The 27,022-nt window shown below is 40.3% G+C and overlaps 1 protein-coding gene across 1 annotated transcript in view; it reads left to right on the top strand.

Moving 5' to 3' along the window:
- The window catches only part of COQ8A (coenzyme Q8A), a 571,755-nt gene that overhangs the window by 214,554 nt on the left and 330,179 nt on the right, over positions 1-27,022 (top strand). The window contains exons 7-8 of the mRNA XM_044059595.1: positions 3,991-4,076; positions 22,283-22,423. Coding sequence (XP_043915530.1) covers positions 3,991-4,076; positions 22,283-22,423 — 227 coding nt within the window. The remainder of the gene's footprint in view (positions 1-3,990; positions 4,077-22,282; positions 22,424-27,022) is intronic.

The raw sequence follows: 27,022 nt of genomic DNA, 5'->3' as shown, positions 1-27,022 counted from the left end.
GGACTGGAGACCCATATTGGATCTCAGAAAGATAAACAAATCTATCAAAAAGAAGCTCTAAATGGTGACACTGCAGACTATTGGATGTGCTCAATAGACCTCCAAGATGCGTACTACCACATAAAAATGGACAGAGCATCAAGGAGTCACTTTTGCTTCTGGCTGGGAGTCAATCATTATCAGTTCCGAGCTCTGCCCTTTGGCCTCACTACAGCCCTCAGAGTGTTCACCAAATGCATGGTAGTAGTAACTGCTCTCTTGAGACGTCTTGGATTCCAAGTGTTCCCATATCTGGCTGGCTCCTAACTGCCACCACCAAGCATCTACTCCAACAGGCCATGGATGTAACATTGGTAATCTGTGCTCAGCTAGGCATAACAGTCAATTTACAAAAATCTGCCTTGTTGCCCTGTCAACATATTACCTTCATAGGCGCAAACCTAGATACTGTTTCTATGATGGCACATCTTCCAGCTGACAGAATTTCAGCCCTCCGACAGCAGATATTCACCGTCTTCCAAAGGACAAGGTAAAGGCAAAGGTAGTTCTGAAACTTCTAGGGACAATGGCTTCAACCATAACTTTATTCCCTCTTGCCAGGATACATATGAGGATCCTTCAATGGCTCCTATTCTCCCACTGGTCACTTCAAGAAATTCCTAAGTCCCATCTGATCAGAATAATGGAGTCATGCAAGAAGGATCTGCGGTGGTCGGGAGACCCTTTATTCCACAACAACCTTTTGCTACAGTGACTACAGATGCTTCCCAGATAGGGTGGGGAGGGATCATCTGGAAAGGGCAGTCCAAAGTATATGGCAAGACCCCGAGGCCCACTTGTGTATCAGTGTTCTAGAGATGAGAGCAGTATTTCTAGTCTTGCAAGCACTCCACAACTCTCTTCCACTAGGGACGATTGCAATACAGTCAGACAATATGTCGGTGGTATGGTACATAAACAAGGAGGACACGAACCAGATCATACCCACTTTGTCGAGAGGCTCTGAGAGTTTGGCAATTGGCAATTTCTTCCCAACGCTTTTTAGTAGCAACACACATCCCGGGGAAATCCAACATGATGGCGGACAAGCTCAGCAGGGCAATATTAATGCCTCATGAGTGGTCTCTGAACCAAAACATAACGGAGATTTTCCGGAAATGGGGCCAGCCATGCTGTGATCTTTTGCCACTCCAATGAATGCCAAGTGCAGCAGCTTCTTTGCCTTAATTTCCCCTCCGGGGGAGACACAGAGAGAAGCACTTGTACACAATTGGCCCTCGGGACTTCTTTATGCCTTTCCCCTGTTTCCCCTCATACCCAAAGTCATCCAAAAAGCAAAATCCTTGGGAAGCCGGCTGATTCTCATTACCCCATATTGGCCTCAGCAGATTTGGTTCCCCTTCCTCTGGCCTCATCTACAGGAGAAGCAGTGGGTTCCAGTCCTTCTGACACATCAGGAACACTTCATCCTTCTCTCCACACCCTCAACTTGACAGCATGGCTGCTCCACTTCCCAATTTAGTCAGGCTTCAAAACGTCATTCCAGCAGTATAACACATAATTGATGTCCTCTCATAGAGTTTCTACTAGAAAACTATATACTGGCAAGTGGAAAAGATTTTTCTCACTGGGCGCAAACAAGAAACATTGACCCTTTTTCTGCGTCAATTCAGTCCATTTTAGAATTTCTTTTAGAACTCTTCCAGCAAGGCTCAGCTGCAGCAGCTGTTAGAGTCCACATCAGTGACCATTCTCGTAACTTAATGTCACACAGGTTGTGTAAAGCATTTTTAAAAGTCACTTCATTATTGACACCTACTCTTTCTCCTTGGAATTTAAATTTTGTCCTATCTCAAGTAATTTTGCAACCGTTCGAGCCTTCTTCATCTTGTGACCTCAGATTTCTTTCCTGGAAGACCATCTTTCTAGTAGCTGTAACATCTGCCAGAAGAGTTTGAGTTGCAAGCACCATCAATCAGACCTCCATATCTAATCTTTCTCAAGGATAGGGTATCGCTACGAACTAATTTGTCCTTTTATACCCAAGGTTTGCTCTCAATCCAATATCAATCAATCCATTGAGCTCCCAGTGTTTTTCCCCAGTCATAACATCAAGGCAGAGTATAAACTCCACCAATTGGACTTGCATAGACAGCTTAGATTCTGTTTGCATAGAACTAAAGATTTCAGGAAATCTGATCAATTATTCATCTCCTTCTCTGAGGCAAAAAAGGGTATTCCAGTATTTAAAGTCACCCTTTCAAATTGGCTTTCAAGTTGTATCACCTTTACCTACACCTCCCAGTAATAGAACGTTACCATTCAGAATTAGAGGTTACTCAACCAGAGCATTAGCTACTTCCTCTGCTTTTCAGGCCAGAAGGTCTATGGACAGTATTTGTGCTGCAGCTGCGTGGGCCAATCCTCTTACATTTATCACTCATTATAAAGTGGATTTGGCCTCCAGGGACAGGGCTACCTTTGGTTCCACTGTGCTCGAAGGTGTACTCCCCTGAGCCACCCGGGAAAAAGGTGCTAGGGACTCTGTCCCATCCAAGTAAGAATGAAGGCGAGATAGGACAACATAACATAAAGAAGTCATGTACTCGCCATAACATTCCATGTTTGTTGTCCATCTCACAATTCATTAAGACTCCCTCCTTCCCCCATCCAAGGACTCCTCGAGGACCCGGTGGTGATCTTTCCTCTTATACATGAGCCCCTTTGACTCTGTTTCTCCTTGACATGGCTCATACCTGTATATTACTCATTAGTAATGTTAGCAAACAAAATCTGGAGAGTTACACCACTGCATCATGGGATACCTACCTTGCCACGAGCCAAGTTTTAGACTTCCAGCTGTCTATTCGGATGAGTAAGAATGAATGGTGAGATGGACAACAAACATGGAACGTTACAGTGAGTACATAACTTCCTTTTTGTACTTTCAGCCATTCAGTCTCCTTGCATACCTCTCAAACTCTTGGCACAAAAAAGCTAAAATAATTGGGGCACAAAGGCCCAAAAAATAGGGGCAGATTTTGCTCTTTTAAATGTAGAAAGGTGCTAGAATAACAAATTTTGCATTAACATGAATTTCCTGAAGGATATGAATTCTGAAACTCAAATGTCTGTCATTGTTTAGTGACTTCAATCTTTAATAATTGCCAAGAAACTATAAATTTTATGAGAAACAGACCAAAAATGAGTCAAAAATGTGGACACTCTTTGAAAATCTGGACAGTTGAGAGGAGTGTCTGTGTTTTGCGACTCTCTCTAGTAGGCCCTGACATCACTTCAAGTGGTTACCTAGTGTAACTCTTGGGCCATTTTTAATTTACTGACTAGCTTTCACTTTGACTTTTTTGTGCATATTCAATAAAGATTTGTTAAAAAAAATATGACTTCTGGGAGTCTACATGCTACTTAGGCCTGTTGATAAGGCATTGTGCATGGGCCGGGTAGGAGTGTGTATACTCCCAAGTGTAGGGATTCCGTATTTTAAAAAGCCTTGAGAGAGAATACTAGAAGAGCATACCTAAGCAGACTGTCCACTGGAGAGGTAGAGGGTCTGTCTGATGGAATAATCTTCCAGTTTGAGTATCTGTGTATGTTTTCATTGTTTGTAACATTAGCAAAGAAGTTCATATAACTTTGTAGAGTAGCAGAAATGTATTGGAAGTTTAGGGTATGGCAGCATATTTGTGACTGTTCATTAAAAGTGTCTTGTTTCAGCAGACAGTAATTTCAGTTGTGAAATGGTTTGTCTTTTTCTGTAACATGCTGATAAATGTTTCTTGCACCAACAGATATCACTGTGTATGTTTAATGATGTAGGTTTTCTTATTATTTCTGTCTCGTAGTTTAAGATGTATTCCAGAAACTAAGTTCACATTTTTTCTACATTTCATCTGTAGACCAGGTTTTAAAATATGCATGTTGCTAGGGGCGAGTAGCGGGTATGGGCTTAACTTACTGTTCATTTTGCAGATGATGCCTTCATCAATCCGCAGTTACAGAAGATTTTTGAACGTGTGCGACAAAGTGCTGATTTCATGCCAGTAAAGCAAATGCTGGTAAGGACAAAATAATTCATACATAGACATGATGTAGAGTTGAGATTTCTTATGACACATCAGCTTGAAACTAGTGATTTTCTCATACTGCAAATTTCATTGTACTTCAGTACTTTTTGTTTTTTTGTGCCTTAAAGTTGTAACATCAAAAAATCTTCAGCTTCTTGCATGGCTTAAAAGAAAACCATTTCAAATGATTCATCCAGGAAATGCACACCAGTTGCATTGTCATTACCTCCTGTCAAGTATGGTTAATTGCCCATTGTGTTTGCCTTATTTTTAATTTGTTAGGTCTTCCTTCACTATTCGATACTTCCATTCCTTACCTGTTTGACCTGTTGCATCTTTGTCTGCCCCCAGCACCTATTTTGAATAACTGAATCTTCCACCTTCCATCTGCAGTCAGTCGTTGTGATATGCCTTTGTAAAAATTGATTTGTCTGGATTGTTTATTTCAGAAGTGACGGTCATGCATCATACCATTCTGACAGCCAGATATTGATACTCCACACAAAGCATACATTTGTACGCAACTCATCATGTAACCATTAACTTGTTAACCATGCCCCTAGTATCTCCCAGGCATTAATATTCTAATTAGAAGGCTGATAGTCACAACACTGTTTTTTCCATACACTCACTGCACATGCACAGAACATCTATGCGTGTGTTCATCTGTGCTACTTAAGTATGCTAGTCTATATGCAACACCAATCGAAACAGGTTTACACTTTAAACACCATTCCACAAACTACAGACCACCATACACACCCTTCACACAAGTATGATTCAAACTTGTAACATGCCAATAAGGATGTTTCCTTCCACCCATGTTTCTCTTTTTCCTACCATTGTCTTTTATTTTGATTTAAAAAAAATTACCAAGGATTGGCCACACTGGAGTAAGGACCCTGCCATGGATGCCAGAAATTGCTGGCAGCAATAAAGATTCAGAAGCTGCTGGCAGATCAGGTCGTTCAAGAGGTCAGACCAGACCATTGAGGATCTGGGGTGTACTTACCATACCTCCCAACTGTCCCGAATGACTCTGTTTTTACCGAGTTTTGGGGTCCAAAAATGGGGTGCCATGATTACCGAGTGGCACCAATTGATTTCCGATTTTTTTTTTTTTTTGTTTTGTTTTTTATTTTTTATTTTTCGAGCTTCGACAGCTGATGTCATCGCGCACGCGATGATGTCTGCTCCATCGGGGCTACCAGCCTGTCGGAATTGAGCTCATACACGTAGGCTCAAATCAAATGCTTTTGCGAGCGGGAATGGCTTGTTTGTATCGCTCGCGCCTGGATTTTAATAGCTTCTGCCTGCTTTTTTGCTCAGTTAGCCTGCAATGGAATGTGGATATATTATGGCCAAACATCTCGCTCGTCAGGTTTTAGAAGGCTCTGCATTCACAGTCAGTGTAGAGACTTTAACTGATATTGATGGTAAGCATGCAATGAATCAGATTACATTTTCAAAGTAATGGTTTAGTTGAAGCTGGTAGTAAAAGTGCCACACTTCCATTTGCTCCACATTATTTATGAGAGATCGTGCACCACATTTTGGAGATTGAAGGTTGAGAGTTATGACTGCAATAAATAGAACATGGTCTCTTGTGATCAGCTTTATTATTTTTCAATATAAATTTGTCGATATTATTTATTAATTCAAAAGCTTTGCCATATATTTAGTCATCCCGAAATGGATAAGTGAAAGATTCGTGCGAGCATTTATTTCCTGAAGATTCAGTCATGGGTTAAAAGAGTTCTTGCAACTAACAAGTAGGAATAACTAAATCAGTTGATAGTTGAACTGCATACCCTCTAAATCTATTTGTATTTCTTTTTCACAAAACAAATCATTCTGGTGAAATGAAGCTGTGTGCATGGCAAGAGCCCGGCACATATATAAAGGAACATAAATAAGCTCTTAGCAGTACCAGAGGAAATACATCATTGAGAATTGGTGCATTTTCCGGATAACAAACGGAAAAAAAAACACTACAGTCACCTCATTTAAACATTAATGTATTTATTTATATACTTATTTATTGTTGTAGCAGTTAACAACCATTAAACAATGATCCTGAAGCAACTATTCCACTCCTTTGCTGAATGCATCGAGTCCAGTGTATAATCATCGGCACAGGGCACAAAGTTTACTGTCAATCTTCAAATGAAGACTGTTGCATTACACCAAACATTTCTAACGAGTAATACACATAGACAGTAGCTGGCCAGTTTGATAGCTAGAGAGAGAAGAGAGAGACTAACTTGTATTTTAAACGTTTTTTGTTTGCAGTTAGTTGTTAGCACTAACTAGTATTCCGAGCAGCACTGTACATGTATGCTGTTGGTGACCATCTCTTTGGGGTACGAGTTAGGACCTCCCATTTCTCTGACTTGAGTTTATCAGTGCAGGGCATTGGGACTTTTAACTATCAACTCTCAATTCATAGACTCACTTTGCAATTGCTTTAATTTCTACACCTGATCCAATACCTGAACAAAATGTTGATTTGAGTGTACCTGCTTCAATAGTATATATAGCTGAAAACTTAATTACTTGTGAAAATATGTTGTGAATGTGTTGTTTTGCTTGCATGTTTTCAGTTTGAGTTTCTCTCCTTGGACTTCTGATGAACATGCAACAACTTGGTCAACCAACACTGCATAATAAAACATGGTACACATTTTTGTATGTTTTAACTTTTGATTCTGAGTCACTAATAAATGGATAAAATGTATGACATGTTTTATCTGTCCACTTCATCACCACTACCCAATGCACCAAGAAATTATTAATTCTTGTACTAAGTACATTAACAATCAGGATGTCTGTCATTATTTTATTTTCTTAACACTCTCATGAAGGTATCTGCCATTATGGTTAACTTAAGTGTTATCCTTTTAATAAGGCAACCTCTTTAACTCCATTAACTCCAAGGCTAATCCTATCAAAGTAAAGTATCAAAGCACACAGTTGGTTCACTGTATGTACAGAGGAAGTAAATTAATATAAAATCAGAATATGCTCTAATTTAAAATAAATACATACTTATTTTACAAATATTTCATGGAAAATGTAGAGGGGTAGCTAAAAGTTAAATATACCATATGTATGGTCTTGATACATTCTCTCTTCTAGGTATGTATACCAGTTGTGGTTTGGTTTGTCATGTATTCAGAAATCTTTGTAATCTTGAAATTAGTTTTTGTAAACTTTTTTGTGTGATCTGATGCCATTGTGCATAGGTCATCCTTTCTAGGAAGTGTTGTAGTAAGGGCTCAGTTTATCCACCACTGGCTAGGCACATTTTCTTTGGATGTGGTGTGAGTTTCAATGCTGTTTCAATAAATGTGAGTTTCAAGGGCAGAGAAGTTGTAATGCCAAGCCTGTTTTCATTGTGAGACAGTATTGCTTTGTTTACCAGATGTCTTTTGGTGTTTCTGCATTGATGTGCTGTAAAATGTAAAAATAAAATCCAAATAATCATTGTAGAAGTAAAGCAGTATGCATATATAGTGTTTATGTAAATGCGGCGAAACAGCCAGGTAATGGGACATTGGAATAGCTGCAGGGGGACTCTGATGCCATATATTGGTTTTCTGTTCTTTAGTTTGCGTTTGAAAGTTGGTATCCCACAATTCCATCAGAGTGGGTGGGGTTACGTAATTATGTATGCAAATTAGATGTTAATTAGCATACAGATTTGTACCTATTTTTCATGGGCCTTGTCCATATTTTTGATATTTCCAGGTTGAGAGGTATGGTCATCATCATTCATCATTCTCCCAATATACCCATCATCCCTCCTCAGCACATGTCCAAACCAATCCAAACTGTCCAACATGAGCTGACAAATCTTAACATCTTTAACTCTGCCACATCCAGCTCGTCAAAAATCACTCTCCTGACTCTCTCTCCACCCATTCCACCCTGCCTGTACTTGTCAACCTGTCCATCACCACTGCAAATAAGAAAGGACCTTGAGAGGTATGGTACTTATTGTTTTTTGTACCAAAGAAGAACAAGGACCTCTGGCCAATTTTTGGATTTGAGCAAATTGACTCCCTTCATGACCACGTTCTGGACAGTTGCAATGCAGTCCATCATTCATTTGCCGAGGAAGGACAATTGAATATGCTCAATAGACCTCCAGGGATGCATGCCATCATATCAAAATAGAGAGGTTTCTGCACTTTCAGCTGTGGGCCAGTTATTACCAGTTCAGAGCCCTGCCATTCAGTCCCATCACCACCCGCTGGGCATTAACCAAGTGCATGGCAGTGGTTGCAGGCTGGCTTCAACTGGAGGGAATTCAGGTCTTTCCATACATGGACGATTGGCTTCTCACTGCCCTCACAAGAGCATCTCTAATCACAGCCAGGGATACCTTTCTCCAGTTGTGCAGCCATTTAGGGATAACTGTCGGTTATCTCAAGTTGAGTCTTTAGCCAGTCCAGACATCAGAATTCATAGGTTGCCAAGCTCCAGAGTATTCGCTTTCAATCCCTGGCAGTATCTGTGCTTGCCCTTGCAAAGTCTCCAGCTCATGCAATTTTGAAACTCTTGGCCCACGTGGCAGCTACAATAAGGTTGGTCCCTTCAGCAAGGTACCACATGAGGGTTCTACAAAGGACTTTTGCAATGCAGTGGCCCTGTTTGATTCATCCAATGGACTTTCCCATCAAGACAAAGGTGTGCCGTGATCAGATTCATTGGTGGTTACAGTTGACCTTATTGACCAGTTGGGAGACTGTTCTTCCCCATCCTGTGGCCACAGTCACCACAAATGTTTTCCTTCATTGGGCAGGGAGGCATTTCTAAGGGAAGATGGTACTCTGCAGAGGCTAGTGGTCACATCAATTTTCTGAAGGTTAGGGCTGCCCTCCTTGCATTAAAGGCCTTTCAGGGTATCCTCCCCAGTCATATGATTTTGATCCAGATGGGCAATATGTTAGCTGCATGGTATCTGGAAAAGCAAGGAGGAACATGTTCTTATACTCTGTGGTGAGAGGCCATGAGGGTTTGGCAATGGGCGATCTCGCCTCAATTGTTTGATTGCAGTGCTCATCCCATAGAGGTCCAGCATTCTGGCAGTTTGAGCAGGAATATTCTTTCTCACTATTGAGCTCTAAATTTGAGTTGCAGCTTGGATCTTTCGGTGCTGGGACGCTCCATGTCGCAATCTCTTTGCTCCAGCACCAAATGGAACACCTATTATGCCTTAGTCCTTCCTAAGGGGCAGTCACCCAGAGATGCTCTACTATAGGCTTGACCCCAGGTCTCCTATATGCATGTCCTCCAGTTCCTCTGATTGTCATATTTCTTCAGAACACAGTTCATTGCAGAGCTATAATTATCTTCATAGCTACCTTCTTGGCCTCATCAGGTATGGTTCTCCCATGTGTGGCCTCTTCTGCAATACCTCCTTGGGTTCTGGATCCCATTACAGATCTCATTCCTTATCCAGAGGGTCTTTATTCTCCCACACTGCAGTCCTTCAAGTTAACTGCATGGTTTCTCTAGTTTCTTCGATGATCAGGAATCCGAAGCAGTCTGATAGCTTTTGGGAGGTGGACAAAATATGCAAAACACTATGTACTAGGAAAGTATATTCGAGGAAATGGAAATGTTTTGCAATCTGGGCAGAATCTCAAGAGTTTGATCCCTTTTCCACTCCCTTGGAGTCTGTTCTAGATTTTCTTACTGAATTATTTGAATTCTTTAATTCAGGCTCTTTTTTGCAGTCAAGGTACAACTGGCAGCCATTTCTATTTTTCATGTTGGTAGGAATAATGCTCCCTTGGCTGCTCTGAAAATTTCCAGGTGTTTCTCAAAAGCACATTTCTTCTGTGTCCTCCTGTTTGGGATCCCAACTCCCTTGGGATTTGCATTTCACATTGCAAGCCTTTGCTGGCCCTCCTTTCAAACCCTATGCTACTTCAAACCTAAAGTTATCTTGGGAAGACATTGTGTCTAGTGGCTGTTAAGTTCAGCCAGGAAGTTTCTGAGCTACAAGCTCTATGAAATATATTCCTCCTTATCTCGCGTTTCACAAAGATAGGTTTTCAATCCACACCATTCCTTCCTTCCTTTCTTCTCATGGTAGCCTACAAGAGTAAATTTGAATAGATCTATTCACATTCCTGTGAGGGGTTTTTCTAATTTCTCAAATAAGGTTGAATACTTGCTGCATTGCTTGGATATGTATAGACAATAGAGATTTGACCAGACAGAACAAAAGTCTTTAGAAAATACAGTCAGCTGTTTACTGTTTGAAAGCCAGATTAGGCAGACTTGTGTCTTAAGTGATGCCATTCAAGTGGTTGTCAGACTGTATTTCCTTTGCGTATATGTTGAGAGACAACACTTTGCATGGTAAACCTAAGGGTCACTGTGCTAAAGTTATGGTTACTTCTGTGGCTTTCTTTTCCAGAAATTCCTTGGATGATTGTGCAGCAGCTACTTGGGTAGGTCATCACACCTTTGTTTCTCACTACAAGTTAGACATTCAGTCTAGGTCCGGGGCTTCCTTTGGCTTCACTGTGTTGGAGAATATCCTTTTGGGAATTTTTACATTGCAGGAGCTCTGTCCCACAGGTTGAAGCCAGATGGAGAAGACAACATTGAATACAAACGTTATGCACTTGCCATAACAGTAATTGCCTGTCTTCATCTAGTTCAACCCCACCCCCACCTTTAGGATGACCAAGTGGGGGAGGCTCAGTAGTTGTCCTTTTCTTGGATTCCTTTGTCAGCATCCTTTGTGAGAACGGTAATTTAGAGCCAGATTAAGGAGGGGCAGACTCGATCGGAGGTATCTGCTGGGGAGCAGGGGATTGTGGTTAGAGGAGACAGAGCATGGCAAGTTGAAGTCTAGAGGATTTGGCCAGCATCAGATTCGATGACCAACAGGTTGAACCAGATGGAGACGGACAACATGGATCTATCTTTATGGTTAAGTACATAACCTTCATTTAAGCAGATCAATAATGTCATGAGGTAGACCAGATCTTGAGAACACTTCACTTCAAATGGGTTACAGGGTCAAGTGCCTTTTCAACATCAAGCTGGTTACCAGAAGTGAGTGACCCTACTTTGCAGCATCATTGATTAATGTTTTGATAAATTATCTAAGGCGTGGTTGCCAGGAGCAGGAGTAGCTGTATGAGAACTGACCACACTTTTTGCCCAAATAGCTGCAAAAAAATTTGTAGACCGTTTAAGAATCAAGATCATACAGTACAACCCAGTAAATAGGAATCCCTTCCTTTTTTAGAAACAACTGTGATGCCTTTTCAGTTTTAAGGACATAATTAAGAAAAACAGTAAACTGCAAGATGGACTTTATCTCCGAGAGGATGCTCTCTAAGCCGTGGATCTTGGCTTTCTTCAACTCTTTCTTGGGAATCATCAAATAGAGTGCTTGACTGTCGGGGATGAAACGGGTAATGAAGAGCTTGTAAATATTGATCAGTGTAATTGGTCAAGCAAGAAAGTTCCTCCCCCAAGTACAGATATGGGTAATTTTTTTTCTAGGCAATTTTTGCCCCACTTACCTGCTGAACATCTAGCCTTCCCTTGATCTGACTGTGCCCATTTTGCCATCTGTTCTGTGGTTGCAGCAGAAGCCAAGTAGAAAGCAGTATGTGGGTGTGGGAGGCCTTCATTCAGGCAGCCATAGATGTATTTTGTGCTCTTGCCAGTATCTCAGCATTGAGGACATTGGAATAGTCTAGCCCCACCCCCTTTGTGGGAGATATGCAAGGCTACATCATTGATGTGGCTCACTCACTACCAAGTTTAGTATCCCTTAGTGACCTGGTGAGGCTAATGCCAACTCCAGGTAACCCATTTGCATCACTGCCCCTCCTCTGAGGGATAGCGTGTGTGTGTGACTGGTTGCCCCCCCCCCCCCCCCACCAGGACGAACCTACCCACCTTTTCTGCTAGTCCTGACGGTAGTTGAAGTCAGATCACCCTGCCATACTCAGGACTTCACCAGAAATGACACATACATGTTGATAGTAACTTTACCCAGCAGTTTCCTTTGAGTTGCTGAAAATTAACCCTGATTTGATATCACAAATCTTCACTACGTTATCTTCCTACAGCTGTTAACAGCATAATGCCAAATGCTTTTGCTCTGCCTGAGAATTTTCAGTGCCTTTTTATCATAGTAAGTTTTATAGTTTAACAGTCTCTGTCATCTTTAATGTGTTAACCATAATGTGCAGAGTTTCCTGTTCTGCTTAGGAAGGCAAAAGCAGCTGTTTAAGCAATTTTGACTGTAAATCCTTTAAAAGTTGACCAATGTTTTTAATCCTAGCACAGGTCTAATCTTTCAACCATGTGTCAGATTCACTTTGAACAGATCCTACTGCAAAAAAACAGAGGAGATGGTGAGCCCTTCATTAGACCTGTCCCACTTTTAAAGAAATCTAGCCAAGTATTAGAAGCTTGTACCTTGCAAAATTGCATACTTAACCTGTAATGTGTAGGTAAGTTGATCTTAAAGAGCTATAACTGTAGAGGGTATGGTCCAAATCCAAGTGAGCATAATCTCTAAAGTATAAGCCAAATAAAATATTCTTTGGATACGAGAATTATGTCTGTTGAAAAGAAACTACTAAGTCAAGGAGGAAAACGGGTATAAATAGAATGGCTCATGGCTAATTCCCCCATATTCTTCAACCATGTACATTGTAGCAGCATACCTTTTTCAAAAATTTGCCCAGAATTGGAGTTCTTCGTTGGAGACCTTCCTGAACCGAATCTTTCCCAAAGACCGTATTCCAGTCTTCTGCCCATATAACACCCCCCCCCCCCCCCGAAAGCTGCCCATTCTCTTGGAGAACTCTTTTTGTCTATGACAGGATGCAAACTTTTACACAGAAAAATATCTACCTTTTTTAAGACTTATAGGTAACATTTGACCTCACTGTCTGACTTGGCTCTTTTGAAGTGGATCTTTTTCTACAGATTTGCATTTTTCCCTGGGGAAAAAAAGCAGCACTAGATTCATTTTGTCTTATAAAAGTAAAAACTGAAGAGTACTTTTATAGGGTTGGTTAGCCTGTTACTATTTTATGGTAACAGACTAAGAGAAACTGTCATTAGTTGACTACAAAGGGACAACATATTCCAGCTGTGTTAAGAAGATATGCCACTTGTTTATTTATTTTTGCCACACACACACACACACACACACACACACACACACACACACACACACACACACACACACACTGCCTGCCTTCATCCGTCTGTGATCAGTTAAGCCCATACATTCTACTATAGGACAGAAGATGAGCTCTGAGGCAGGCACTCATAATTCATCATTTTTTTTCTCTTGGGTGCTAACTCCAGCCCTTGATGTCTGACATAAGGGCTTTTGGTATCACAGGAACCTCCTCTGAACTTCTCATGCATATGAGTGCTCCATCCACATGGTAATGAGACTTCCTATCACCAACTTGGTAAGCCAGATCTATGCCACCGGACACTTGTCACGTTCAGGGAAAAAATTGATAAAGGGGAAAAACCCATTCCCTTGCAGTAGCAGTGGTTGGACAAAGTGAGTCTGTAGTACTGTTTGTGTTTTTTAGCTAACCAATCAGGACAGGAGAGCATTCCCCTATTTGTAGTTGTTGATGTGCTGAAATGATGTATATATGTTTCAGTATTTCTTCTTGTGAATGATTTAGAATATATTCATATATCTACACGCACATTGTTGTATGCATGCATACATAACCGACATTGATACATTTCTCTGTCTACTTCAGAACTGAAAATCAGTCTCTTCAGAATATTTTGTTCAAGTGTATCTCTCTTTTTCTTAAGCTGTGACAGCTGCTGTTGTAACTGGAATGCTTACAAATATTATATTTTGGGCATCACCCTGCAAGTACTAATGAACTTGCTGCATATGAGTACATCAAATGGGACTAGGGCCACCTGTTCCAGGGACCTAAATATGGCCTGCGACTTAAATAAAACATGCTGTAGGGACAGATTTATCTCCCGGCAACTGCCGCATCTTTATTCATGTGAAACAGAGCACCTCTATGACAATGTCAAAAAGGAACCTGGATGAGTGGATGAGGCACTGTAAATTCTTACTGGAAGTAGCACTGACAACCCTCCTGGACATGGGCATTCATTACTAAATGCAGTCATTGGTGTTAACTAACATTTCTATGGTATTACATTGGGATGAAATGGCTAGGCTTGAAATGACCTCCAGGTTGATAGACTAGTCATCTCTTCTATGATCCTACAAGTACTGTAAATGTACATTTCCACATTGCTTGAAATATTGTTTCTTGCTGCCTGTTTTCTGTGTGTATATACTTTTGATGTGCATTTTTGTTATTGCATGCTGTAGAATGTTTTCACATTTGTTACTGATTTTTTAAACAAGAAACAGTTTATTAAATTGTCACTTGTGACCCAGGCAGTCATATTTATGTAAATGAAAACACATCATATTGACATTTCATTTGCAAACATTGTACACCACTTCATTTGCAAACATTGTACACCACTTCTCTATCTAGTCATTGTCAGTCGGCCATTACATAGCTCATTCAAATTTCTGCCTTCCCTTAAACCTCATTCCTCCTCCAAAACATAATTCTGCTTGTGTTGTTCTCACAATTCCCATTTCCTTCTGTGCAGTTTGCTCCTTTCTAAACATCCCACTTCCGGTTCTTAATCTCTGTTACTATATTCACTACTTCTAGTACAGATGGTTTAGACTTTGATTTCCATTTTCTAGTAATTGCTTTTTTGGCAGCCACTATAATTATGCTCAGCAAGGCCTTTCTAAGCAATTCCATTCCTGTATCACAGCTCAAAAAAATCATTTTCCTTTTTGTGTTATGTACTTTGTTCCTATGGAGCATGGGTTGTAGCTTAAAGGGGTCGAGTGACCATTCAACTTACTCAATTACCAAATTTCAAACTAAATTAAAATGCTCAGGTATGATACACTTCTGTCTGTTAATTATTGAATAATATCTTTGTTCTTCCAACATATTATATTTTTGTTGATGGAGATTTAGATCTTTTGAGTATTTATGGAGATGCTTGTCTTAAGGAGATAACAGATTCAGTAAGGTGGGGTCTTTGGTATGAAATGCAAGATACAGATCTCTTCTTATGTGCTTATTAGGCAGAATATAGGGGTAGAGTTTCAAGGTGTTTTAGACCAATGATCTTTTTAGTTGGGAACCTTTGGGGAATCTTTAGCTGCATATAATGTATGTTGAGGTACGTACCAAAAGGGCATGATAATGGAATGGTAATGTCTTTTGACCTGGATGAGATGTATTTGAATGATTTGGGCTAGATATGATTTCCCAGCTGCTTTTAAATGAGAAGGAGCTGTCATGTCATGAGCTAAGGCCCCTGACTACTTTGTCCATTTGGAATGACGTACTGTAAGTTTTAGATGACTGCTGTTTTGAGTTTTGGATAAGTCAAGACCTGCTCCGTGATGATCATAGGAATGTGTGGGACTTGGAGAAATTTGATGAATTTCAGTAACTGTTTGAGTTAGTTAGCACTAAATCTGCCTGCTGATAAGTAAACCATATATTTAATGTCACCCTGCTTAATGCCATTTGGGATTAGTTCAGAAAATTAATTTAATTAAAGAAGGATTTGTAGTTAACTTGGCTTTGACATTTCTGATGGTCATGCTGAGTTCCTTGCTGACCTTTTTGATGGACTGTAATGTGGGTAGATTTAATTTGCTGTAGGACTTTGTTTCTTTTCTTAAATAGTTTATTTATACTGATAAAGCACCAAGGTGGCTAATTTTTATATGTATCATTATGTTTGGTTCTAGTTTGGATTGATGGTTCTAGATGTTGGACTAAGTGGTATAAACTGCAGCTGAAGCTGCATGGTGACTAGTAACACTGCAATCAGATTTAGAGTACTCATCATAGACTTTAAATATTTCTGGTTGAAGTCTTTATGTGCAGAATTGCTTGCAGTGGTTCACCTCATTCATAATTAATACAATAGACTACTTGTTGGGCATCCTTATTTAATACCACTTTTTATTTCTATTGTCTTACTTAACCAGCCATTAATCACTAGTTCTACTTTATTTTTGTTGTATACTGATTTCAAAATGTTGATTATTTTATTACTTGTATTATATTCATTCAAAATTTCCCACAATGCTTCATGCTGTATGTTGTCAAATGCTTCACTTGCATCATCTGCCAATCCTCTTATTAAAAGTTCTTGGCTTCCTTTTTCTTTTATTCCAAGAAAGTTTCATTCAGTAACTTATTAGCCTTACTGCTCTTTTTTTCCTACTATTTTCATAAACATTTTGTAGTCAACATTGTTTAATACTAGTGGTCTCCAGTTTCTATTCTTTCTCCCTTTTTCCATATAAATTTCATTGCACCCGTACATATTCATTCCATCCGCACATAATTGTTCATCATTTACCCGTTTTTCAAACCATTCATTCAACCTGTAAAAAATATTCTTTTTGCCTTTCTTGCATGTCCTTGCACATTGGATATTCAAGTCCATCTAAACCTGTAGCTGCTTCTATATTTACTGTTTTCAACACATTTTTAAATTCTATCGTAATCTTTTCTTCCATTCTCTTACTGTTGTCTTCACTTAATTTTAAGTTCCATCTGTTTTGTTCTTCTAGTGTCATACATGGAAAAAGGTTTCAGAATGTCTTTCATTATTTCTTTGTGTGTTCACTGTACATCCATCAGTCCGTAACTCTCTTCTCATTGTTTTTAACCATTTTACCGGGGTATGGTGCTACTTTTCTTTCTTGTAAAAAAAAAAATCTTTGTTTTGAATAACATTTTTAATCTCTTTGTTCATTTCCTATAATGTTTTCTCTTTTTCTAGAAACTCTTATTGTCTATAATGTTTTTTTAAGACTTTGTTACTGATTTCCCTATTTGCAACTCTCTTGTATTCTTTTTGTCCTTTGCCATTCCAGCACTTTTTTGTTTTGTTTTTTTTTTCTTTTAAACTGAGCTACCTACCAGCTTGTCCAGTCTGTATAAAATCTTTTCATGTTTATATGATCTAACCATAGCTGATGTATTATTTCCTTTACATACTCATTTTACTCTGATGCATTAATTTTTTTTATCTCTCTACCTATTTTTGTATAGTCTATTTCTTTCTTGAATAGCCACCCAGATTGCTGCATGGTCTGAAAAACCAGTAATTTCAACTCCTTGATGTAATATCCTTAAACTCTCAAACTACAAAATCAGTTTCATTTCTCAAATTACTCCTTTTGTATGTCCAGTGTTTTTCTTCATAAGTACATTTTACAACTTTTGATGATATCTGAAATCACTTTTACATCTGAATTTCTTTTTGTCTACGTCTTAAATCATAGTTGAAGTCTTCCACTACTATCACTTGTATATTCACACCAACATAATCAAGTATTTTCCTAAACCTACTCTCTCTCTGTTTTTGTAATGTGTATGCATAGAGTATAATCACCTTATATGTTTGGTTCTTCCATCATATATCTAGTGTTACTATTTTTCCTACTACTAATGTATAATCCACAATGTCTGTACATTCTTTACATAAAATTGCTATGCCTGAGCATTTTTCTTCTCCCATGTTCCATACAACCTTTCCTTCCCATAACCCATTAACTTGCATTCTTTCTTCTGTTGTTGTCCTTATGTCTGTTAATACTGTAATATTCATATTTAACGTTCTACACCATTCCACCACTCCTAGCCTTGGTGGAGTATTCTTTCTTATTCACATTAATGGCTAGGATTCTCACTTTACAGAAGAGTAACTGTTGCTTTTATCCTTTTCTTATTTTTATTTATTTCCTTATATACCTGTATTTTTAAAATTGCACTTTTTTCACTCTTTTTCCCAGTAGAATTTATTTAACTTTTTAACTCTTATCCATTTATCTTCCCCTCATCACTTGAGTTAATTCTTCCTCTCTCTCCTTTTTCTTTTGTTTCCCTCGTATATTCTTTCATTTCCATTCTTACGTTTTCCTCATTTATTTTTTTTTCTGCGTTTCTTCTGTATGATCTACTAAAACTTTCTCCCTACCTTGGTCTGACTTTGTTTCCTGTGTATAATTCTTTTTAGCACTACAGTTCATCCATGAATGTCCTATTTTTCACACTTTTTTGCATAGCTTTTTTACATCATGACTAACTTTACCAGAAGTAAAACATTTTGTCTGTTAATCAAATGATAATTTTTACCACACTATAAAAATGTCTTTAGTTGACCCCAGTATCTAACCAATCCCTTATCGCCCCCTCCCCACATTAATTATACTTGGCAAATGTATTATTTTGTCATTTTGCTTTTTTTAATATAACAGCACACTCCCATCTCCCAGTCCATAAACCCCTATTGTCATAGATCTTTGTAATGTCCATTACATCTCTAGGCACTGTGTGTGTGTGTGTGTGTGTGTGTGTGTGTGTGTGTGTGTGTGTGTGTGTGTGTTGGTTGGTTCATAGGCTGGTATGCAAGCATAGCCATAACAATTCCCTGCTTATTTCTTCTCACGCTCTTTACTTCCCTGGACCCCTGTCTAGCAGGGTGACTGACGTGATCCCTTTCCTTTCTCCCATCCAATCATCAAGGTTCCTTTTGAAGAGGGCCAAAGAGGCGCTCTGCTTGACATGTATGGGCAGTCTATTCCAGAGTCTGGGGAGTCTCTGGGTCAGGAACCTATCCCTCCAGCATATTTTGTTTATTGCGATGACGAGATTTAGATCCTCTGAGCGTGTGGCTCTGAGGGATTGGGATTTCTTTAAGTGTAGCTAGTCCAACAGCTCTGGGTTTGACATGGCCCTGTATGTTAAGCAGAGATCGCCTCAGAGTAGACAATATGCCACAGAGTATAGCTGGAGTTTTTAAGGCGGTCAGCATAGGGCATCTGCTTTAGTCCTGTGATTCTTTTAACGAGGTATTTCTGTGGCCTTTCCAATTGTTGCAGATGTCTTGAGAGGTACATACCAAATGGGGTGTTGTATTCTATAATGGGTCTGAGGCATGAGTACAGTAGGAATGACCTCCTTTTTTCTGGATGAAAAGCCCTTAGTGATGAGGTGTGCCACATAGAAGGATTTCCTGACTGTTGTGGCTATGTGGTTATTGAAGGTGAGACCATTGTCCACCTGTGTCGCTAAGTCTCTTATCACACTTTCGGTGTTTAGTGTACTGCCACCTATGTGATAATTCACGGGTTACATGTTTTTTTCCCAAAGGGGATAACTATACATTTCTTGGCATTGAGCTTGAGCCCATGGCTCTGGCACCAAGCATCTGTTTCTCTAAGGCCCTTTTGTAGCTTATCCACATCATTTGCGGATTCAGCAATGGCTCCCAGTTTGCAGTCATCTGCGAACTTTGTTAGCCAGAGTCCCTTAGTGTTGGCCTGTACTTCAGGGAAGTAGATGCCAAACAAGAGAGGTCCCATATATATTTATTTATATATATATATATATATATATAATGTGTGTGTGTGTTTATGTATGTATATGTGTGTGTACATATATATGTGTGTATGTATCTATGTATATATATATATATATATATATATATATGTGTGTGTGTGTGTGTGTATGTATGTATGTATGTATATATATATGTATATATATATATATATATATATATATATATATATATATTTTTTTTTTTTTTTTTAGCTTCTCTGTTAAATGCCTACACAACTTATAAGTTTCAAAGGTTTTCATTCTTTCTTTTTTCATATTCTAAGAATTATTTCATATACTGCACCTCTTCAGGAAAAAAAGTCACAAAAAGTATCTTTGTTAATGCAAATAAATGCTCTTACCTCTTTGAGTTCATTACCCAGTGGTGAAATGATGCTGTCCCATATTTTATACCAGTCCAGTTCCTTTTTCCCTTTTGCTACTTATCCTCACCAGGTGCTTTATTCTTACTTCTGCTTTCTTTAATTCTCTTCTTTCACCTTCTCTTACTGTTTGTGTGTATGGTTTCTTTTATTCCCAATATTCCAGAATACTACTTAAATAGCTTTAAATAAAATCTGTCAGGGCCACCAAAAATCCTCTTTGAACACAGCCTCCAGACTTGTCCCCGAGGAATGTAGGACTGCAACAGTTGTCCCTACACACTAGGGAAGGCCCATCAGCTGACCCAGGGGACTAATGACCCATAAGCTTGACCAGTCTGTTTTGCAAGGCCATTGAGTTAATTATAATGGGATCAATAGCAATGTAGGAAATCTCCAAACACTGGACCAGACCCAATTTGTCTTTGTCAAAGGGAGGTAGTGCCTGCTGAGTCTGGTGGACTACTTTGAGAAAGTCACTAGGACCATGGATGAGGGTAAAACTGTACACACAGCTTACCTGGCCAAAGCTTTTGACACAATCCCCCATTCAGGGATCATAGATAAACTTATTGAGTAAGGCATAAACCCCCACATCATCAGATGGATAGCAAACTGTTTCCCTGACCGGACAGATGTCCGGATAGGTGAATCCCCTTCTGGTAAGAAACCTGTTACTAGCAGTGTGCCACAGGGCTCAGTTTTGGGACCCCTCCTGTTTGGCATATACATCTCTGAAGTGAAGGCCAATGTTGGGGGCATCTGGCTCACCAAGTATGCTGATGACTGTAAGTTAGGAGCAATCACTGAATCCCCAAGTCATGTTGACATCCTACAAACAGGCCTAAAATGACAAATGATTGATGCCAAAACCATGGTCTGAGACTAAATGCTAAAAAGGTGTAATCATACCCTTCAGTAAATCAGATATCCCTGCAAACTTTTAATATTGATAGCACACCCCTAAAGTAGACCAGGTGCTGAGGTACTTAGGAACACAGATAGTAACCTAAACTTCGACCACCATGTATCTACGGGAGTGAGGAAATATGTGACTCAACTTTATAAGTTAAGTAAAGGCATGGCATCAGGATCAAAGGAAGTCACATTGCTGTTGTACTCTTTAGGCCCATAATCGATTACGATGCTCCCTACTGCATGTACCTAACCAGGTACTTACACCAGTTGGAGTGACCACAGAGGGTTTTCACAAAAAAAAAAATACAAAGCGTAGTACACTTGTTGTTATGCAGACTGACTAAAGGCCCTATCCCCTACTCCATCTGATATAGTTTATTGAGAGGTGACTTAGCCTGACTTACAAGGCATTCTCTGATCCAGCCTTGATGAAAATGTTACATATTCACAGGAAAAATTATACAAGGGTAATGAGTTCCACCTTATTTGTGACTCTAACAGAACTTGCTGGAGAGACAGATTCATATGCCAAAGGCTACCTCATCTGTGGAATACACTTCCCAACTTTCCATCTTTGTAAAACAAATCTTGTTTGAATTTTGATAAATGATGGGAAATCATAAATTCACTCCTGGGGTACTGCCCATGTCTTTAATGGACAAAGTAAATCTGTAAAATGACTCTTCGCTCCAACACCTAAAGACCCACTACCCTGATACTACCCCATCCCATGTCTGGGGAATTAAGATATATTGTCGTATCCTGGGTATTACTGGCTAGGCTTGTAAACTCATGTACCATTAGCCTAGTAATCACCTGTGAATAGGCCTTGCTATGGGGGGGGGGTGCCTGCTACATGGGTGAGGGGGGCCTCACATCTGAAATAAAGTACAAATGTGTCTGAGCGTAGTATGCTTATCACACAACTGTCTGCCCAGGGACATAACTCTGGGTGTGTTTTTTCATGGATGTTATATTTCTCATCTTTATATTGTTTCTTAAAGATGCTGTATCACATACAATACCTCACATTAGTAGTATGTTAATCCTGAGTTTCTCTGGTATCTGTTTTAGACTTACTTTTTTTTTGTGTAAGAGTTTTTCAAGGATATTGATTTTAATACCATAATCAAGCAGAAGCAGAAGTACTGTAACTGTCTCATATTCTGCAACACTCTGTGCTAGTAGGAGTCAGTTCAGCAAAGACCAAAAAGTTGTCATTCTGAAATAAACATTACCAAAAAGGAAACCTAAGTTTAAATGTATGTCTTGCAATAAATTAACACTAATATATGGAGTGTTCAATACTTTGATATATGTATAATAAAGATATAAAACGTTAAATTGATGAAGATTAAAACTTGAGTAATTTCCACATACTTTTATCCAACAGAAAGCCTTGAGCAATGACCTGGGTCCTAATTGGAGAGATAAAGTGGAGTTCTTTGAAGAGCGACCTTTTGCTGCTGCTTCTATTGGTCAAGTGCATCTTGCTAGGTTAAAGGATGGGAGAGAAGTTGCCATGAAGATACAGGTGAGCTGTTGCATATACTCATGAATGTATGTTGTATCTTCATAGCACTTGCTTATTCAGAATGTGTTCTGTAGTAATGTACACATGTGTGCATGCTTTTGTTTTGATTTCCTTTGCTGTGTGCTGAAAGATAATTAATATTCTGTTTTTATTTCTGAGAGCTATTGGTGTAGGTAGTAATACCACCTAAATGTGTAGAGGGAAATCTCTCCTGAATTGTTAAAGCCATTATATTTGAGCATCATCTCATGAGGAACAGTAGCCAGATGTATATTTTCACACATTTTAAAGACACATTAATTGCAACTTTTCTAGAAGCATGAAATTGCTTGATACCTGGCCAACTTGCTCATTAAAAGAAATAATAGTGGCCGCACTGTTGAGTAGCTGGTGTGAAATTTTCATCACAGCTTTTAAATATTTTGCAAATTGTTTGCATAAAACATTTTTATGTGCTCTAGCAGTGAAATGCATAGCTGCAAACTGGCACTATGACATAGTGGGCTTGCTGTTCTTGAACTGTTTGTAAGTTTCTGTGAGGCCATTTTTTGCTTGGGCTAAAGGGAAGTCTCTCTGTTGATCAGTGGCAGTGAAAAACATTGAGCAGCCTGCCTGCCCCTGTGGGAGTGGTTACTGACTTGAAACTGTAGTTTTATTGGCCATTTTGGGTAAATTCCAAAACTCCATTTTCCTCTCAAAACCCTCTTTTGCGTGGTTTTGCGCGATTTTGTGCATAGCGCAACAGCGGGCAGCGCCGCCTAATTGGGTTTAAACTATTCCTGGCTCTACAAAGTCTGCTCTTCACTTTTTCCCTTAGAACTGCTCTATCTCTCAATTTAAACACCATATTCTCATTCTAAGGCCCTTCTGGTCCAATTAAGTAATCCTACAAGTTAGCACTATTAAACCATAAGCACTACTTACTCTTATACTCTCTACGATTACCCTGTCCTCTATTGGTCCATCTTAAATTCATTTTCCCTATATTACTCTAGCATGTCCAAAGGTCAGTCAATGGTTTCCTCTCCAGTCCAGCTGGTGAATCTGGGAATTTTGAGGCAATGTTACAACTGTCTCATGTACACGGACAACCCTCTCCTCCTCCAAACAGGTTCAAATATATGTGAGAGATGCAACTGTTTAGCCAAACTGGAGGCTGAGCTCTCTCATCTCAAAACTGGTGTAACCAGTCAGGAGGAGAAGGTAACCTCACACAACGCAATTCCAGTATCACATAGTCCCACTACATCAGCGAATCAAACACATAAATACACAAAAACATACTCGGAGGCTCTAAATAAAAATCTACCTAAGCAACAGAGACCTCCAAAGCAGACATCCAAGCAAACGCTACCTCAAAACAAAACACGCACAACACATAGCCCACAAAGTCAGTGTGCCAAGCAGCCACAGCCCTTAAGGCTGAATAACACACCTGATACTCTTGTAATAGGTGATTCTATTGTCAGACACACTGACGTCCCGCTCACCAGGCTGAATAAAGAGAAGGTCACTGTGAGCTGCCTGTCGGGTGCTAGGATCCGCCACATAACGCAAGCACTCAGGTCACTCCAAAGCAAATACAAATATGACTCAGTCATTTTACATGCTGGTGTGAATGACCTGAGACGTACCTCCCTGGACTACATGAAAAGAGACATAGAGAAGCTCTCTGATCATGTAGCCCAGGCTGGTATGACCCTGACCTTGAGCAGCATCTTACCCTCACCTAGAATGATGCCACAGTACAAAGACAAAATGATCGATTTTAACAATTGGCTAAAATTTTGGTGTCATTCAAAGGGGATCCAGTGTCTGTCAGCCTGGGATGACATGCTCGACAAGCCACGTTGCTTCGCTAGGGACGGCTTGCACCTGTCACCACTGGGCTTTCGGATATTGGCAAAGGCTCTTAAGCCTTGCCTAAAATAGGCACTATGGGGGTGGCAAAAGTCAAACCCACCCCCATAGACAGCACAAGGAACAAGAAACTAAGGGTAATGCTGCTAAACGCCAGAAGTCTTAACCTCAAGATGCACGCAGTCGAAGCTCTCCTCAGTATGGAGAACATCGATATCTGTGCAGTGACAGAAACCTGGTTCAAGGCTCCAGACAGCACCCCAGCACTACCAGGCTATACATCATATCATGCTTTTCGGCCCCAAAACCCAGACCGAACCACAAAAGGAGGGGGAGTTTCCATATTTATCAAGGATATCCACACCTCCAGGTTAGTGGCATTGCACAAAGTATCGGAGACCATCCATGTGCAACTAACAGTGGGCAAGACTGCTTTTCAGTTTATAGCATCCTACAGACCACCCTCTCAAAGTCAGGAATCCCACTTGGCTTTCCTGAAAACATTGGAGAACATGAAGATCTCTCCGAACACCATTATATTGGGCGACTTCAACTACCCAAACATTGACTGGGAGCACTACTCAAGCCCCAGCACCTTAGCCCAAAGGTTCCTGGAAATTATAAATTCAAATGCTATGGAATAACTAGTCACCACTCCCGCAAGAGGGGACAACATACTAGACCTGATCATTACCAACATGGGGACTCTGTGCTCCACACCAGAAGTATATCCCTCAGTGGTAAGATCAGACCATAAATTAATTTCACTGGATGTCCACATCCCGACCCCACCCCCAGCCCAGAAAACCACAGTGAAAAACTTCTCAAAAGCGAACTTCTGACTTCTCAAAACCGAAGTGGAATCCTTCAAGGCCCCAGGGCCAGTGGAAACTATGGCCCAAACTGCAGAATCCTATATAAACGCATTCTACGGACATCTCCAGGAATGCATGGATCATGCTATCCCAAACAAAACCAAGACCCAATCATCCAAAGGCAGGCGTCCAGTCTGGTGGACCCCTGCCATAAATAAACTGTACAACAGAAGGAGGAAGCTACTACATGATAGAGCAAAATCCCTAATAGGGAAGGCATCTCTGATCAGTACTAGCAAAAAATTACGATCCCTCATAAAATCCTCCAAGGCCAGCTTCGAGAGAAAAATTGCACAGGACACCAAAGACAATCATAAGGCTTTTTTCAGTTATGTTAGAAATCTGGGATGCAACTCCCAGACTTGTTCTGAATTGATTCTAAACGACAAAAAATACACTGAACCCACAGACATTGCCAATATCCTGGCAGACAGGTTCAGTGCAAACTTCTCCACCCCCTCCCCATCAAAAGAGCAAGTATCTATCCCAGCAGAGGGCTACCTCCCAAACATCTCTGATGCTCAGGTGAAGGCTGCCCTCTCCAAAGCAAAAAACACTGCTTCCATGGGACCAGATGGCATCCCAGGTTGCGTCCTACATGAACTCCAAGAGGAACTAATCCCTCAAATAAAACAGCTATACAATCTCAGCCTCACTACAGGATATGTGCCCACAGAATGGCGTACAGCAACAGTGGTCCCACTCCACAAACGTGGAGCCTCTACGGACCCCAGAAACTATCGTCCCATAAGCCTGACTAGCTTAGTCTGCAAGGCTATGGAGAGGATCATCATGGAGCTCATAAACAAAGACATTGGGGACCTACAGACACTAGATCCTACCCAGTTTGGCTTTGTCAAGGGCAGATCCTGCCTTTTGAACCTGGTTGACTTCTTCGAAACAGTCACCAAAGCCATAGATGAAGAGAAGGTAGTCCACACAGCCTATCTGGACCTTGCAAAGGCATTTGACACAATACCCCACTTGGGCATCATAGATAAGCTATCCAGCTTAAATATAAACCCCTATGTCACAAGATGGGTCGCAAACTGGCTCAAAGACAGAACCCACAGAGTGAGAGTTGCTGGAGCCATGTCAGACTCAAAACCGGTCACAAGTGGCGTCCCACAGGGTTCTGTCCTGGGACCACTCTTGATCGGTATATACTTTTCCGAGGTACAGTCCAACGTGGGAGGACTATGGCTCACCAAGTTCGCAGACGACTGCAAACTGGGCGCCATGATCAACTCTCCAGCTGACACAAACATCCTTCAAAAAGGTCTCGCAGAGGCATATAACTGGTGCCAGGGCCATGGTTTAAAGCTAAATGCCAAAAAATGTATAGTCATACCCTTTGGCAAAAACAATGTGCCCACAAATTACCACATAGGCGGAAACCCATTAAGTACAGAGAAAGTTATTAGGGACCTGGGGACCCAAGTTGATAGCAATCTCTCCTTTCAAAGACCTTCTACATAGCCCACCTCATCACGAAGGGTTTCACATCTAGATCAAGAGAGGTAATCTTGCCCCTTTATTCATTCTTGCCCCTTTATTCATCCCTCATCAGGCCCATAGAATGCCCCTTTTGGGATGTACCTTACCCGACACCTGCAGCAATTAGAAAGACCCCAAAAGTATCTCACCAAGAGGATCAAGGGTCTCAAACGGATGCCATATGCTGCTCGGTTAAAAAAACTCCAGCTCTACTCAGTTGCATACCGCCTACTTCGAGGCGATCTATGCCTGACATACAAAGCTATGTCAAATCCAGAATTAATGGACATGCTCCACCTCAGTAAATCTAAATCCCTTAGAGCCACACTGAGGGACTTGAACCTCAGCACAGAAATAAATAGAACTT

The sequence above is a fragment of the Protopterus annectens genome, chromosome 1.part2, assembly GCF_019279795.1.
Source record: "Protopterus annectens isolate FY-2018-M chromosome 1.part2, PAN1.0, whole genome shotgun sequence".
In the NCBI taxonomy this organism is placed as follows: Eukaryota; Metazoa; Chordata; order Ceratodontiformes; family Protopteridae; genus Protopterus; species Protopterus annectens.
Note: the sequence above shows the minus strand (reverse complement) of the source record. Positions and strands in the feature narration are given on the sequence as shown.